General features: G+C 15.2%; 2 protein-coding genes across 2 annotated transcripts, besides 26 other annotated features; both read left to right on the plus strand. All coding sequences in view use genetic code 6, as the record gives it.

Moving 5' to 3' along the window:
- Positions 1–207: 207 nt before the first annotated feature.
- Positions 208–258: a microsatellite.
- A 493-nt stretch (positions 259–751) lies between these two features.
- Positions 752–798: a microsatellite.
- A 424-nt stretch (positions 799–1222) lies between these two features.
- Positions 1223–1291: a microsatellite.
- A 139-nt stretch (positions 1292–1430) lies between these two features.
- Positions 1431–1500: a microsatellite.
- A 1185-nt stretch (positions 1501–2685) lies between these two features.
- Positions 2686–2823: a microsatellite.
- A 727-nt stretch (positions 2824–3550) lies between these two features.
- Positions 3551–3597: a microsatellite.
- Positions 3583–3636: a microsatellite.
- A 75-nt stretch (positions 3637–3711) lies between these two features.
- Positions 3712–3762: a microsatellite.
- Positions 3763–4038: 276 nt separating this feature from the next.
- Positions 4039–4168: a microsatellite.
- Positions 4052–4158: a microsatellite.
- Positions 4112–4206: a microsatellite.
- Positions 4116–4201: a microsatellite.
- A 36-nt stretch (positions 4207–4242) lies between the features above and the next one.
- Positions 4243–4364: a microsatellite.
- Positions 4252–4349: a microsatellite.
- Positions 4307–4477: a microsatellite.
- Positions 4308–4376: a microsatellite.
- Positions 4329–4409: a microsatellite.
- Positions 4329–4485: a microsatellite.
- Positions 4344–4401: a microsatellite.
- Positions 4350–4411: a microsatellite.
- A 209-nt stretch (positions 4486–4694) lies between the features above and the next one.
- Positions 4695–4735: a microsatellite.
- Positions 4736–6990: 2255 nt separating this feature from the next.
- Positions 6991–7025: a microsatellite.
- Positions 7026–8842: 1817 nt separating this feature from the next.
- Positions 8843–8869: a microsatellite.
- A 3485-nt stretch (positions 8870–12354) lies between these two features.
- Positions 12355–12384: a microsatellite.
- A 547-nt stretch (positions 12385–12931) lies between these two features.
- On the plus strand, positions 12932–14661 carry IMG5_194730 (hypothetical protein; the record flags this gene model as incomplete). The annotated part of the gene is made up of 3 exons (XM_004024927.1): positions 12932–13812; positions 13867–14258; positions 14324–14661. The coding sequence occupies 3 exons, from the start codon at positions 12932–12934 to the stop codon at positions 14659–14661; spliced, it is 1611 nt and encodes a 536-aa protein (XP_004024976.1).
- A 209-nt stretch (positions 14662–14870) lies between these two features.
- On the plus strand, positions 14871–15756 carry IMG5_194740 (Ras-related protein ric2, putative; the record flags this gene model as incomplete). Its single annotated transcript, XM_004024928.1, has 3 exons — positions 14871–15001; positions 15097–15555; positions 15597–15756. Coding segments are annotated over 3 exons (708 nt in total), but the record flags the coding sequence as incomplete, so codon positions are not given.
- Positions 14877–14910: a microsatellite.
- Positions 15757–15939: 183 nt separating the features above from the next.
- Positions 15940–15991: a microsatellite.
- Positions 15992–18868: the final 2877 nt, after the last annotated feature.

Genomic DNA, 18868 nt, shown 5'->3' on the forward strand with positions numbered 1-18868 from the left:
AAATAATCCATATAAATAATATTTAAAATCTTTTGGTTTTGATTTATAATTTAAATATTTTTTGTATTGTCTTAATTAAATAAATATTAAATATTTTTTTCTATAATGTATATTTTTATTTTGTTTATTATAAATTAAATAATTATACTAAAAACTATATATCAAATAAATATGTTTCTGATAATATTTTATATAAGAAACCATATTATTTTTTATAAAAAATTATTTTTAATTTTTTACTTAAAGTAATTATTTTTATTATGACTGTATATTTTTTTCTACGAATAAATTAATATTTTAGATACAAAAAAAGAAAAAAAAGGTAAAAAGTTAAATAAATGACTAATGTTTTAAATTTATATAATTTTCCTTTATAATTAAATCCAAATAATTTTTATACTTTTAAATACAGAATATATTTTAATGTCATGCAAAAGAAAGTATATAAAAATATATAATAAATTAATAATATTCACTAAAAAAATAATGATATTAAAGATATATTATAAAAATAATAATATTATAAAGATTCTTCAAATGTAAATAAAAATAATGGCAATCAGAAAGATTAAAATACAGATAAACTAAGAATATCGTTTTAATTATTAAATTAAAATATTTATCAATTCAAATAATTTAAATAAATTGAATAAGAAGATTAAAAATATAAAAACTATTCAATTATAAATAAATATAAAAATTATAAATATTTTTATTAAAATAATAAAAGAAATGATATGTGATTTTCAAAGAAAAAAAAATATTTTTAAAATTTGAAATATTAATATTATTTAAAATGATAAAAAGTATTAAACTTAAACACTATAATAAAAAAATTAGGAAAAAAGTTATTTTTCAAGAATTTAATATAATTTAAAGTAATAAATATATTTTTTTTTATCTTAAAAATATAGTAATATATCAAATGATAAAACAAAAATAAAAAAATTAAATAAAAAATAAAATTAAAAATTATATATGATGAATATATAAATACTATAAATAATAAAAATATGATAAAAATTGTAATATATATAATTATATTAGAAAAAAGTATAGGTAAAGATTAAAAATTTATAATATAGTAAGTTAATAAAATTAAAATTAATTAATTTAAATATATAATTAAATAATGAAATATCAAAAATTATAAAAATATAAATAAAAAATAAAAAAAAATATTATAAGATATTAAGTAAAAATAAAAAAAAATATATATAAGTTTATTTATTTATTTATTTATTTATTTATTTATTTATTTATTTATTTATTTATTTATTTATTTATTTATATAAAAAAAATCAATATAATTATATAGGAATATAATATATGATTAATTTAATTATTATTTATTAATATGAATAAATGCAAAATATTTTATAATAATTTGATATTTTATTTATAAATAAAATTTAAATTATTATTTTCTTATAAAAAAAATATTTAAATTGAATTTTTTTTTTTAATAAAAAATAATTTTCAATTATTTTTTTTGTTTAAAGTAATTTAAGAAGATTTTGAAATTTGAAAAAAATTCCAAGTCTTTCAAATAAAAGCACTTAAATTATACTCTAATTCGAATATAGACATTTTTTATGTAATTTTCGACATCTATAAATATATTATATATCTATAAAATTTAATAGACTAATAATAAATCTTTACTATCTACTATGTTTAATATTTAATTTTAAAGACCATAATTTTTTAACAATTAAATAAAAAAATAAATACATTAAATATAATTTTAAATAATATTTAAAAGACAAATAAAAAATATAAGAAAAAATGGATTATGGCTTTTTTTAGATTGTGTTTTTTAATAAAAATTACAGAAAAAATAAAAAATAATATACTAAAAAGTTTAATAGTTTTATATTTTTTTAAAAAAAAAATTCAGATGTCCAAAGCATTAATACTTTAGTTTTTCCTGTAACTTTTTTTAAAATCTTTAGCTACCCATTAATTTCATCTGTATAAATAAAAATAATATATAATTTCTTCTCATTTTCTATATAAATTTTATCTACTTTTAGAAACATAATGCATGCTTGGATAATATAAATGGTCGTTTTAATATTATTTTTTTTAATATAAAGGAACTTTTTCGGATTTAGAGAATGTATATCCTCCATTATTTTATGATTATTTTCCATTAGTTAATACAAAATTTAATTATTATTCATATTATCCAGGTCCGGGTGTAGATTATATTTCATGAAATTTGCGTTGACTTTTGTTGAATGGAATACCTTTAGAATACGAAAATTCGCTATATGGTAAGAAGACTTTAGAATTCGGGGTATTTTTTGATTAAGTGCAGGATAAAGAATTATTAACAAATGAAGAATAATCATTATTATGATTAAAGTTTAAAGATTAGAATTGATCAGGAGTACTATGTGAGTAAAGATTATCGAAATTCTTATTTTAATAATTAAATTGTGTTTATTATAAACAAATTTTATTTCTTGTTTCTTCATTTTAGGCACATTAACTCAAATGAAGATCTTAATATTAATCTTTTTTAAATTATATACTTTAATTTTAAAATTATTATTGCAATTTTTAATAAGAATTATCAATATCAGGATGATAATTATTAATATAATTAAAATTATCATTTAAATTATTTATATTTATATTTTAAGCAAAAAATGATTCTGATTATTGCAATAAAGGTTTTTATTATTATATATTGATTTATTAAATATATTATTATGATAATTATTATTATTATTATTATTATTATTATTATTATTATTATTATTATTATTATTATTATTTTTATTATTGATTTACTTATTCAGTTTATTATTATTACTCTTTATCAATTTATTATAAATTCTATTCCTTTTTACAATTTTCTTCTGATTATTACTAAACTAGTTCTTAATTATTAATTTTTTAAGCTTCTTTTAATATATAATGTGTGTAGTCTTATTATTTTATTGTTTATATGTAAGAAAATTAATTAAATATATCTTCAATTAATATTTATGTAATTAATAAAAAATTATTTTTAAATATTCCAGAGTTCATTTTATAATGTTCCATAAATATAAATTCATCGTTTTAGCTAGTTTATTACATTTATTTTAACGCCTTTATTGTATATTCATGTTCATTAGCAAAAATTTAAAATATTAAATCATGGAATGCTTTGTAAAAGCCATTTTCTTTTATTTTCCTTAATATTGTTATAATATCTTAATACTTAGAAGCTTCTATTTCTAATCTTTAAAAATTTTCATCAAATTAGGCTTTAGACATTATTATTATTTTCTAAAGAAAAATATATTTAAAAAATAATTATTAATTTTATATAAAAATAAAAGATGTTATTTTTTGTATTTAATATTTTTATTATCATTATATTTAATTAATTTTTTTATTTTAATTTATTATAAATCTATCATTTAAAATTGCAAATAATATTTGTTAAAATATTGTAATTATAATATATTTATTTAAATTTTAAATTAAAAATCTTATAAAATTTAAAAAAAAATTAAACTTAAATGTTTAAAAATGTATTAATGTATAAATTTTAAAAAATTTATTTATAAATATAAAATTTATTTGTAATTAAAAAATATTGTAACTTAAATATAGATATTGTATTATAAAAATATTAAAAAATTAAATTAAAGTTCAATATAATGATATTTTAAAGAAGTATAAATCAATATAAACTAAAAGATAGTATTCAAAATAAAAAATTATATATCAAAAATAAATAATTAAAAATTAAAATTAAATTAAAAATTGAAAAAGGCTTCTAGTAAAACTAATTGCTTATTGTAAAAAAAATGAAATATGTATAAATTAAATTTTGATAATATTTTTAAATTATAACCATATATTAAAAAGAATTAAATAGTAATTTTTTAAATTTTTTATAAATTAATTAAAAAAAAATAAATTTAAATGGAATTTAGATAATATATAGAAATTTTAATTAATATTTTATTATTAAAAATACTATTATGATATTATGATTTATTGTTTAAATAATATTATGATTTATGTAGTTTATATTAATATAATTATTATAATTATAATTATAATTATAATTATAATTATAATTATAATTATAATTATAATTATAATTATTATTATTATTATTATTATTATTATTATTATTATTATTATTATTTTTATTATTTTTAATATAATTTTTCTTTTTTTTATTTTTATTTTTATCTTATAAATAATGATATTATGTAATTTATTTTAATTTATTTTTACTTAATTTTTTTTTATATTTTTATATATAAAATTTTTTTTCATTTATTTAAATTAATTTTTATTTTTTTTTTATGAATTTTATTTTTTATATTTTTATAATTTTATTTATATTTAATATTTTATTTCTTTTATATTATATTTTATATTTATTTATTTTAATCTATTTTTTTTTTATTATTTTCATACTTATATCATATGTATTTTATTTTTTATATTTTTTTTTTATTTAATTTTTCTTTAATATAAATAAATATATTCTTTTACTTAAATTTGATTATATCTGTATGTTTTTCTTTAAAACTTAAATATATTCTAGTTATACTTTTTACCCTTTTTTTGAGTTTTATATTAAAATTTTTTATATAAAAAAATATTAGAACACGTAATTTTCCTATTACTATGTATTAAAAAATAATACTTATATATAAAATAAAACTATTTTTAATATTATTTTTTACCAATATTATTTTTACTATATATTATTAAAAATAAATCTTTTATTTTATTAATTTTTTTATTCGTATTTATATTATATTTAATTTATTAACAATCTTTCTGATTCTAACATATTTGAATAATTTAATTTCGGATTCATATCAATTTTTATTATAATTTTCAATATTTGTAGTTTTCTATTTTTTTGACTTTGATTTTAATCATTATTATCCATATTAATTATAATTAATTTTTTAATAATTTTTGTACCATTAAATATTTAAAATTACAGAATATAATAATAATTTTTGTTTTTTTCTTATTAAATTAATTTTAATACGTTTAAAATTTAATTATATGATGAACTAAATATTATAAATTACATAACTTTTTATAAATATTATTATTATTTTATAGATTTTTTTATTTTTCTGTAAGTTTTTATTAATAAATTAATTATTTATTTTTTCCGCATTTTTTTGATAAAATTTAGTATTTAAAAAAAATACAACAAAAATAAATATTTTATATATCAATTAATATATTATTGATAGATGTTATTTATTTTTATTTAATTATTATATAAATAATTATAATAATAATTATTTATTATATGAAATTAATAAAAAATCTATAATTTTAAATTCTTTTTTTTTTAATATTTGTTTATATTATCATGTCAATGTAACTATAAATGTTTATAATAAAATAATTTACATTGAAAAAAATATTAATAGCCAATTCGATGATTTTTTAAAAATATTGCCAGACTAATATATTAAATTTGATTATAAGTCAAACTAATTAATGTAATCATTTATAAAACTTAAGAATATAACTAAAAGTCAATTATATTATAAGGTATACATATTTTTAATAATAAACTAATTACAATAATCTTTTATTTTTTATAATTGTGGAAATAATATTTTACTTAGGTAAAAACTACAAACCCAAAAAATTATAATGTAAAACCATTTAATGGAAAAATTGAATCAGAAGAAGAACTATTAATCGAGATTACTCTTAGTCCAATAGCAAAAGAATAAATAAATTAAATATAAAATGATAAATTTTTAATTATAGCTATCGAAATATAAAACTAATATTCAAAAGTAAATAAAAACATAAATTAATAATATTTTTCTTTTTAATTATCAAAAAAATTAAAAGGAAGAAATGAATTAACTTTTAGAAAAAAATGGATTCAAAAAAAAAATTGATATAAAAGTTAATGTACAAAATGAATAAAAACTAAAGCTTTACTATTCTGCTAATATACAATTAAACTAAGATCCAAAATAAATAACTTAAGTCGAAAATAAAGATGAGGATTGTTATTGTAATTGTAAATTTAAATAAAATTCTTTTAACGAAAAAAAGTAGTTAGTAAAACATAAAATTTATTTTTGATGAATAAAATATAATTTATTAATTATTTAAAAAATTTAAAGCTAGAAAGAATTTAACATCTATAAAGTTAATTAAATTATCAATAAAATCAAATTTAATAAAGTAAAAAGAATATTAATATAGTTCACATTATCGTAGCATTCTTAATAAGCTTATTTTGTGGATACGTATTTAATATTTTTCAAAAATGATGTGAAAGCGCTACCTACATATGATAATAAAATAAATATATTAAATTAAAATACTTATATATTAGTTTATATTATTTTAATATTTTAATAAATTATTCGTTAAAATAATAATTATTTCATTTTTTGATAAAAACTTTTATTATTTATTTTTATATTTTTAAAAATAATTATATTAAGATTAAATAAAATTTAAAAAAAATATATAAAATATTTATTATCAAAAAAATTTAAATGAAATATAAACATTTAAAGATTAAAATTTAACAAATAGGTATTTTGTATAAAATACAAGTAATTGAAAAAAATGAAAATCTTTGATTACAAAAATAAATAAATAAAGTTCTTCTATTATATCTATTAGAATTTTCATATTATATAAACGTGAGAAAATTATTTCTAATTAATACTTTACAGTTAAGGATATATTAAAAAGAAAAAATGAGAATTTCAATTTATTAATACAATAATAATAATTAAATAATTACCATAAATGCGGATTAGAACTTTGAATCCCGAAATTCACAACTAGAAAAGTTTCAAATTCAAAAATTTTTTTATTATCTGCTTAAAATTTTAAATATTAAAATATTGCTTTAAATTTGCATTTTTACATATTTTTTTTTTCTTAAAAAATTAAGGAGTATGAAGCTTTTTGATGGTAAGGAAGATGATAACGGTTTATTAATGATTTTTTTGTTAATATATTAATAATAATAGTATATTAGTAAAATAGTAATTTTAATTTTAAATAACAAATAAACTCCATAATGAAAATAATAAAAAATTGGATAATTAAAATTAAGAAAAATTAATTAAATTTTTAAAATAAATAAATTAGTTATTCAGATAGAAGCTTAAAATGCTAATAATAAGCAGAACTTAAATAATTTAGTACAAAATTAATCTAATAGATCTAATAGTAGTATTTTTAAGTTCAAAGGTCTATTGTGAGTAATACAATTATAATAATTTTATTTAGATAATGGATAAAAATTTAATTAATAATATTAATAATAGAGCTAAATAAATAAATTAAATATTAATATATGTTAATTTTATAATTCAAAATAAATACATGCAAAATGTAATTATAAATTAAAAAATAAGTAATTTGTTTATTAACAAACAAAAATAATAAAAAATTAAATAATTTACATACTTAATTTCTTAAAAAAAATATTTTGCAATAATTATTGTAGTTAATAACATTAAACTTATATATGTTTATATAAAAAAAATAACAAATCATATTATTATGTAATTAGCATATATTATAAAATTATTTTAATAATAAAGATATTATATAATTTTTAATATATTGAAAAATAATATTTAATATAATTTTTTAATAAATCATAAATTAAAATATTCATATATTATTATTTAGGCTAAAATTTTAATAATTATTATTATTTAAAAAATTATCTATACAAATAATCGGTTTAATTTTTTAAAATAATACCCCAAAAATCGAGTATATCTTATTATATATTTCTTTCAATTTACTATTACAAAATTATCTTTTAAAATAATATATATTTTTTATAATTTATATTTAATTAAAAAATTATTAATAAATTAATATTAAATTAAATATTTAAATATTTTGGAAGAAATGCTTTCATAAAATTAAAACTATAAGCAAGAATAACCTAATAATTTATTTATAAATAATAAAGATATTGAACTAGAAATAGGTTAAAAAGAACCAAAATAACTTGAGTAAAATTCATATTTTATTTATAAATCATTATAATAATAAAAAAATAGATCGAACAATTCATTTATGAACAAAGTAATAGAGCAAATAGATATCAAATTACATTAAATTATATAAAATTATTTTTAAAATTTAATTTTTATTTGTAATTTTTATTATTTTAAGGGGTTTGATATGAAAAAATATATATAAAGCCAATAAATAAATTATTAGGAATTTAAAAAGAAAATAGACTAAAATCATATGAGAAAGGTGAAAATTATAAATATATAAAAATAAAGAAAATTTAATAATATTATTATATATCGTTTTTAATAGATTAAAGTTAAAAAAGGATAAACAGAATTTGAGAAGTATAATTGCTATGACGTATGCTGCGATTAAAGTATCGGAAATCATTGCTGTTGGTTTACATCTGAAAATTCATCAGTTGAGTAGTTGGGAGTAGGAATAACATTATATTTTAAAAACCTTAAACATTTAATTTGTAATTACTTCCTATTTTTCCTTTTTTCCTTACCAATTATATTAGTATCAATAAAATGTAAGATATGATAAATACTTCAAATTTACTAAAATAAAATAATATAAAATAAAGGCTCAGTCAATAATAGTGATAAATTAGAAAATTTTTAAAGTGCTCTTTTAATGACTACAGTTGGTGTTATTGGTTTAGGTATTTTTTAAAAATAAAGTAATCATTATCAAAAAAATAGATTCTAAATTTTGTAATTTTGAAATGAATAATGGCTCATTTTTGACATAAAATATAGAATTTAAATGTAAAGCAGGCAAACTTGCTTTTAGAGAATCATTATAATGGGGGATAAGTAAAAAAAAAAAAAAAAAAAAAAAAAAATACAAATAAAGTGAAATCTGATAGCAATAATATAAAAAATTGTGATTATGTTGATAAAAGCAGACTTGAATTAAATTATAACATAAACGTTATAGATGGAAAAACTTATACTTAGGAATATGAAGACTTTATTAATTAAAGTGGTTGTGATAAATAAACAAAATGTTCATTAGAGGCTATTTAATTTTTGAAGCTTTTTAAAGAAAATCCTCCTTTAGACTCTAGAATATATTTAAGTGCATACTGTTATGGCGCTAAAATTTAATTAGCGCCTGGTTTGGAATTCGAAAAGAAATATCTATCTTATTTAGTTAGTGGAATAGATGCGTTTATTGTACTCTGGTACATTATGATGATTTACTTGTAAAATAATAATTTTAATGGTTTTATTTTTATAAAATCTAAAAAAAAGCCAAGAAAAAGCAGAAGAATAAAGCATCAAATATGTTCTGAAACAGTAAAGAACTCCTTCTCATTTTACTTTATAAATAACAAACTTACCTAAAAAATTAAAAAATCAAAGTGAAAGTGATTATATAAATTAATTTTATAGATTTTTTTCACATTTAGTTTAAAGATATGGATTAGATTAAAAAAATAGTAATTTTAAAATGCTTATATATTTAACATTATTATTTAATTAATTTAAAAAATAAATAAAAAAAAGAGAAAATAAATATCGTTGACATAAAAATTAGTGAATTATAAACCGATATAATGTATTCAAGATAAAAAGGAATTTTAATGTAATAAGAAAATAATTTATTTGTATAATATATTAATTAATTCGATCCTAATAATTAATTTCATAAATAATATTCTGTAGTTGAATTTTCAGACTTAGACTAAATACAAACAAAAATAAATTCAAAATAATAAAAAAAAGCTTAAAAATTATTAGAAAAGATAAAAAACATCCGAAAATAAATTCAAAAATGTAATTAAAATATTGTTAAAGTTGAAAATAGTTAAAATGTATTAAATAAATAATTAATTAATTATATTTATCTGTATTTAAAAAAGGATATAAATTACATCTGGATTACATTTGAAACTTTAGAATAAAAAGAAATAATATAATAATATTTTTTTACAACTTTGTTCGATAGATTCATTTAAAATTTATGTATTTGCTTTAAGTGTTGTATGAATTAAGAAAAGTTTTTCAAAAAGAAAATATTAAAGTTTCACCTTCACCAAATCCAGACTGTATAAAATGGGAAAATAATGGTTCTTAAGGAGTTTGGATAAGAAGATTTATAAGTTTCGCTATAACAGCAGCATTATTAGTAGCCTGTAAAAAATAAAAATAAAACATTATATAATCAAATAAAAAGCATATATATTTGTTGTGTGGATTAGAAATAAGAGAGATGCTTTATTAAATAGCTATCCAAAAGTTAACTGCAATGATAACTTATTTGAAAACATCACAATATAATAAGTAACTCTGGAAGATTAAAATTTATAATAGAAAAATTATGGTTTTATAGAATGTTATTGTAAATAAAGAATTAATGAAATATTATCAATTAGTTTACCAATTGAAACCTAAAAAATTTGCAATTAATGGGTTATAAATAAATCTTTAGTAACTTCTCTACCATATTTAATAGTCTTTATAGTCATTATTATTAACTATATTATTTAAATAATCTTCTCTTTATTAAGCAGTTTCGAAAAGTACAAACTTTTAGATGAAGAACTTAATTCTAAGATTATAAAAGTCTTTGCTGCTTAGTTTTTTAATACAGTAAAATCAAAAAAATATTAGTTTATTATAAATTAAATAAAAAATAATAGGGATTAATTATTCTTGTTACAAATATTAATTTTAATATTTAAAATAGTGAAGGATTATATTTTTTATTTGGAGGAATTTATTCTGATTTAAGTCCAGAATGGTTTAAAAATATTGGAACTGTTATAAGTCTTACTTTAATAATTAATATAACAAGTCCAATTATTATATCTATTATATTCACTTTTATTAGAAATTTAAAAAAATGCCTTGATAGAGGATGTTCAACTAATTCTAGAAAAACTAAATAGAAAACACTCAATTAATGGATTGATTTTTACACCGGTCCTGAATTTTTAATAGCATTTAGATACTCTTAAATATTATGTTTTTTAAAAAATTAAAATAAAAATTATCTTTTTTTAAAAAAAATACAGGCATATGCTATGTTGGAATGCTTTATTCTTCAGGCATCCCTTTGTTATATCTTACATCACTTATCCATCTTTTAGTAATATTTTGGATAGATAAAATATATAGTAATTATAATTTCTTATTAAAATTATTTAAAGAAATTTTATTTATTAAAAAGTTTTTAGAGTTCACAAAATACCACCTAATTATGATTCAAAAATGCAGAGAATGTTCAGAAAAATGCTTTATGGTGTTCCGTTTATTCATACTATATTTTCTATTTATATATTCGGAAATACTGATATATTTTTTGAGATATAAACATTTAGTGATCCTTTTTTTAAAATTAAAAGTTAAAATTAATTTTTTCAATAATTTATTGAAAGAGTACTTAATAGAAAGTAAAACTACGCTCATGGAATCATTCTGCTTATCTTAATTTCATTATTTGTAATTTAAAAATTTTTATTGAATCCATTAACCTTATTAGTTAAATGTTGTTTTAAAAAAACTTAAAACTTATTAGGTAATAATTTGAAAAATTATGAAGTAAAGGACAATAATTTATTAAACTCTCAATAATCTTTTTTTTAATGTTATTTTTTAATATTATTTAAATCTAAATTTTATTTTTTATATAGACTTAAGTTAGAATTAAATTAGAGATGAAATAAAATTAGTTGATTATTATAAACTAATTGTATAAGAAGAATAAAAATAATATCAATAATTGCTTAATTACAGAAGGGAATAACTAATAAAATATTTAAGTAAAAATAATGAATAAACTCATATTATTGGTTAATAATCATTTGATATAAGAGTATAATAATTATTATTTATAGCTTTTATTTTTATTTTTAAATATTTTAATTAAATAAAATAGCTCAATCAAGAATACAGAAAATTTTATAAATGGGAAGAAGAATTATATATGCGTTAATAGAATATAAGATGAAAAATAAAATACATATATATATTAAAGTAAATATAATAAATATAATATTTAAAATAATTTGTTTTATTATAAAATATTAATTTAAATCCAATATTATTAAAATATGTGCTATTTAAATATTAATGTTTATCTATTTATATATGTAAATTAATTAAATTAAATATTACTTTTAAAAGTTTATTATATATGTTATTATTAAGACCAAATACAATTATATAATTAGTAAAAATTTTGTTTTATTATTAATCTATTAAATCTATAATTAACAGTCTATATTATTGTATTTTACAAAATTTTAAAATCTTTAAAATATTCTTCTTTTTGTAATAATGATTATTTTAATATATTTGTTTATTTTATTTTATTTTAAAATTAATAATGTTGTTAATAATGTTTGTTAATTTTAACTTTATAATTATTATTTTTTTAATTTCTTATTTATTTTATTAATTTATAATACTATATTAAATTTGTTTGAATATGTTTTAGAATAAAATATATTAATTATTGTCTTTTTAAACTTTTTATAATATTTTTTAATTAAAATAGCTAAAATAATTATATATAAATATAATTTCATAATTTGATATATAGTTTATAAATTATATTTATTTATTATTAATTTTATATTAAATCATATTATATATAATTTTAGAAGTCTTAAACTTTATATCCACTTCCTTTAAGGATTTATAAATAATAGCTAAATTATAATTAAGTTAATAAAATAAAATTATATATATTTATTATATTATAAATTATAAAAATATGAATAAATTATAAGATTAAAAATAAATATGATATAATAAAAAATATATATTTAATTTCTCTATTTTTTTTTTTAAAATAAATCTCATGATTTTTTTAAAATTAATTTTTAATTAATTATAGTATTAATAATCTTATTTTTAGAAACCTGATTAAATTCTTTACATTTTTTTCTTTTAAAATGTAAAATAATTTTTTTATACTTATTTATCTTTATTTTATTTATAACTATATTTTTAATCGAAAAAAATTATTCATTAAAATATATTTATTTTATTATATAAAAAATATATATTTATATTTTTTAATATAAATAATTGATTTATAATTATTTATTTTTAATTTTTTGATATTATCAGTTATATTTATATAAAATATTTTTTTTTTAATTTTAAAATAATGTCAGAAAAACACTAAAACGCTGATTATATAAAGAGTACTTTTAGTTCTATATAAAGAATTAAAAAAATATATTAAATTAAAAATATTAAGACTATAATAAAATATTTAATTTTAATTTAAAATAGAAACTGAAACATTAAAAGCTTAAAAATTTTATATTCCATAAAAAACTTAAAATGAAAAAGATAAAAAGAAGGGTAAGATCAAATATTTTATAAAATAGTAAAAATTATTGTAAATATTAGGTGAAACAACTGGATTTGGTAATATAAAAATTGAAAGTAGTGCAAAAGATTGTGTGTAAAGAGCAAATGAATTAGAATAAATTTTAATAGAATAAAAGAAGCAAAACAAACGTTTAATAGATGAATTAGAAAGCAGAAAAGAAAGATTTAAAAAACGTGAAGTTGAATATAGAAAGATAATATGTGAATTATAAGATGAAATAAAAAATAAAGCAGTTCCAAACACAAATGAATAAAAAAGGCAAGAAGAAATATAATAATTGCATTCATAAATAGTTGAAAACATTGATAATATATAAGTAAAAACTTCAAAAATAATATTAGATTAAGAAAAAGATGTTTTGAGATTTTTCAATAATAAAATAAATGAAATTAAAAAATAGTTTGAAGAAGAAAGAATTAAAAAAAGCAAAAAGTAAATAAATATATATATATATCTAATTTTTATATTTTAAGAAAATAAAAATAGAGACTAAGATTATGTAGAAAAGGAATTAAAGTTAACAAGTAAATTAGAATGGATTAAAAATATTGCCCAAAAAATAGATAATGAAAATCATAATTTAATGAAAAAATATATGGATTTAAAAAGTTAATATTAAACTTAGGAGAATGATAGGGAAATGCTACTTAAAGAATTAATTATGAAAAAAAAAAAATATGCAATCCTCAAAAGTTAGCTCGAATAATATGAGCAACTTTTAAATGAAGCTTCAAAAGAAATAGAACATGCAGATGAAGATTCTTTAAAGAAGAATTCATAATCAAATAATGGTATTTATAGTTTTTATAAATTGTATATATTAAAATATAATTTAAAGATTAATAAAATGATATTAATAATCCTAATATCGCAATAAGGTAATTATATTGTTTTAGTTTTAGTTATCAAGTTAATTTTATTGTATATATATTATATAGAGCAGAAAAAACATTTAAAGTAATTTAAAGCTCTCTACGAAAAGAATAAAAACGAGTAAAAGATTTAAAATAATTATATTTAAAAGAAATTGAATAAAAAAATGAACTAAATAGAATAATTAGTAAATACGTAGAAAATATTAAATAAGATTTCAAATAAAAGCATAAAAGTAAAGATAATAATAGTACTTTTACTTAAGAGATGAGATAAAAATTAATTGAACAAATACTTTCTAATGACACAATATTAACACTTGTTTATGATAAAACATTTTGCCCTGATCTTAAAGATTTAAAAATTAATGAAAATGAGGAAGAATACGAAAATTAATCTTTCACTTGAAATTAATTTAAAAATTATATATATATTAAAAATAATTTTTATATATCTTGTAATAAATAATTCATATAAAAATATTTAATATTTTTTTATTTTATGAAATTACATATTTTTATTTCTAAAAAATTTATATACTAAATATAATTTTATAAAAAACTTTTTATTCTTAAAAATAAATAAAAATTTATTTAAAGTATATATTATATAATTTCGAAAATAAAAATATATATTTATAAAAAAAATATATATATACATATATATAATTTTTAAATATATAAAATGTAAGTACAAGTTTAAGGTTTTTAACCATTATATGACTATTTGATTAAAATAGTTTTAGTAGGTATATAATAATTGATATGAAATATATAAAACATCTTTAATTATTAATTTTTTTTAATTTATTAATTAAAAAATATGTAATATAAAATTATATAGGTGATTCAGGAGTAGGAAAAAGCAATATTTTAAGTAGGTTTACTAGAGATCAATTTTAAATAGATAATTGTTCTACAATAGGAGTGGAATTTGGATAACGTATAATAACAACAGAAAATAAAATAATATAGACATAAATATGGGATACAGCAGGAACTGAAAAATTTCAATCTATAACATAATAGTTTTTTAGAGGTGCTTTAGGAGTACTTTTAATATATGATATTACAAAACAAGCATCATTTTAACAATGTGAAAAACTTTTTTAATAAATAAAAGATAATGTTGAAGATCATACTCAAATATTATTAGTAGGAAATAAAACCGATATTTCAAATTTAAGAACAGTAAGTAAATAAGAAGGATTAGAATTCGCTAAAACGCATAAAATATAATTTATTGAAGTTAGCGCTTTAGAAAATATCAATATTGACTAAGCATTTATGATTGTTGTTTAATGTATTTTTTTTTATTTTTTTTTGAAAATTATAAATAAATAGAAATATATGAACTATGTTAAAAAAGTTATGTAACTGTAGAAACAGATAAAAAAATTTAATTAAAAGATAATGTCGACAAAATAAAAATAGCACATTGTTGCACTAATGGAGTTTCATGATATATTTTTGTTTGTTTGAATTTTAAATATTCATACTATAGTTAGTTTTTTTTATAAAATATATATAGATGTATATAAATAATTTTTTTATAAATTTATAAATATATATAATTATAAATTCTTATATTTGATTAACTTTAATTTTAAAATATATAGATATACCACATACATACACTTTATGATTAAAAATAATTAATTTTTTATAAATTTTATAATATCTAAACAATATAAAAATAATTTTTTTATATAATAAAATATATATTTATTAATATTAAATTAAATATAAATTAACTTTATTTTTTCATTTTTTTTTTTTTTGGTTAAAAGTTTTTTTATTTATTTTTTTATACAGAATCATCATTTTCTTTTTATATTATTTTACTTGCTTTCGAATTTTTTACACTTTCTTCTAGCACTTCCATCTTTTAAACAGAACTTAGTTAAACACTTAGATTTTTCAAACTTTCTTCTTTATCTTATAATAATTCTTATTAATCATCTTCACCACTTAAATGTTAAATACTGATTTCTTAATTTACAACAATAGTATTTTTTAAATAATTTTCATAAGGATCAATATTAAACTAAACGTGTGACCATTCTTAGAGATTTTTAATATATTTATATATAACATTTTTAGTTTATTAGTCGAAAAGAAAATCCATCTGGCTATTTTTGGATATAAATTCATGCACTTTTTTAAGGAAAAGGTTATGATATTTTTTCTTTAATGATTCAGTTTCTTCTTTATTTTATATTCCTTTAAACTTTTATTGTATGAGAAATCCCATATAAATTAAATCATTAAAATTTTTCATTTCATTTGTATTTACCATTTATATTATTTTTGTACAGAAAAAATGAATTTATTTGTCGAAAAAAATTCCATAATCTTACTTATTTTCTACTTGATAATAACTTTTATGCGCAAAATTTATAAATTGTTTCTACTATTCTTCATTTTCTAATTAATGAACAACTTTTTCAAAAAAAGCCCAAAATAATTATATTCCTTATATTTTTTTCTCATCATATTTAACCTTAGATAATGTTTTTTTTAGAATTTCTAAATATTGTTTATTTCCGAAATAATTCTTATAAATAAATATGCTAAAGTCACTCATAATATAACCAGGAACATATTAGATAAGTCGAGAAAATATATAAAATATCAAATCTATATCATTTAATTTTTTTCCGTTAAAAACATTACTTCCTGCGAAAATTCCTTCATTAACATTAAAAATAAGAGTATTGTCACACAACTCACTTGTATTTTCATTAAGTTATTTAAAGAAGTTAATTAAATTTTAAAATATATTATCATTTTCTTTTATTTCTTTATAGATAATTAAATTTTTTATTCTTTAATCGCCCATAAACATCAAAGCTCTCATGGTAAAAATAAATGAATAAAATTAAATTGTATTTTTTTCAATTTTTGTTAAATTCTCTTAATCAATTATTATATATTAAGATATTATATCTAATATTTAATTTCTAAAATTTAAATATTCTTCCATTTTAGGAACTGAATTTTTAGATAGTTTTAACATTTTAGTAAGTGAGTATTCACAAAATTATAAATATGCACCAATTTTTTATTTTTTAAAGTATTTATTTCTAGAATCTTTTTCTAAATTAAATACTTTTTACATAAACTTGGGATTATGTATTTCTTCAAAAGGCTAAGAAAATTAAATTAAGCATCCTAATTTATAGAAAATTTAATCTATTTATATTTCTTCTTAATTGAAATAATTCTATTAGTTTAAGTTTGAGTAAATGCTATCTAGATTTTCTATTATTCCTTCTTAAATAATTTTTTACAAGCAATTCTAAAAACATAAAATATAAATATATAAATATTTTTTAAAAGTAAATATACTTCGAAATTGTAAACGAAAATTCTATTAGTATTCTAAAGTAAATAATTAAGCAACCTAAATATATTTTAATATTAAAAAAATGTTAAATTATTTTCGCTTTTAAGAATAGTTTGTTGAATATTAGCTGAAAGTAGGCAAACAAAAGATTCAAAATGCTTTTCATTAAAGTTTGAGTCTAAATCTTCTTTGGGAATTTTAACAAACATTGAAAATAGAAACTCTTAATAAAACTCGTTTTAATTAATAATATTAAATAACAAATTTTGATTTTTGAGAATAGAAGCGAAAAATTCACTTTTAATAAGAATAAGTTTTTCCTATTAAATTTTAGAATATTTCAGTAAAACTTTTTTTCCATTTTAAATTATAGTCAAAACATTAATTATGCTAATAATTATTTGAACAATTACTTAGAAATAACTCTGAATTTTTTCTTAGCTTTGATTAGATTCTACTAGTTATTAAATAAGCGTAAAAATAGTATCAAAATCATATAAAAAACTTAATTCTAAACTTATAGAATTTACAAGATTTTATATAAGATGAGCTTTACTATGAATATTTTTATCTATAGAAGTAAGCAAAACTATTAATTAATTAAATTAAATTAATGAATATTCTTCCTCTTCTCCTTTATTTTTATAAAAGCTGAAGACTTCTTTTATACTGTCTCCTTCATATTAAATATATTAAAGCTTAATCTTTTTTTTTAAGTTCTAACATTATTTTTCTAAAATTTTATAAAAAAAATATAATCCCTCATTTCTTATTTCCTCATAATTATGAAAAATACTATTTAGTACTTTTAAAAGTTCACCCTAAGTTAAAAAGTTACTTCCTTCTTACTCTCTCATTCTCAAAATCTAGATAGAATTATAACTTTTTATAAATTAATTAGAATTGCTATAATAGATAAGTCTTCCTTTTACTTTTTCATTTTATAAAAATTGTGCAAATATATCTCTTGTATAGGCATCTTATTTCCATTTTATTTTAGATAGCATTATTAATATATTATTAACCATTTCTGAATTATCTTCATTATCTAATAAAATACAAATTTAAAAAAGATATGTTAGCTTTAAATATATTTAGGTAGGTCCTAAATTAATTAAATTTTCAAATATTTAAACGGAAATTTCTTGAATTTTTTCACTCTTATCTAATATTCTTTCAATTATTATGTTTTAAATTATTTAATATATTGTTTTTTCTATTAGTTTTTTAGTTTCATCCTCAGATGTGTCTAATTTACGATTTTCTA

Source organism: Ichthyophthirius multifiliis (genome assembly GCF_000220395.1).
Source record: "Ichthyophthirius multifiliis unplaced genomic scaffold scaff_1120509251394, whole genome shotgun sequence".
NCBI lineage: Eukaryota > Ciliophora > Oligohymenophorea > Hymenostomatida > Ichthyophthirius > Ichthyophthirius multifiliis.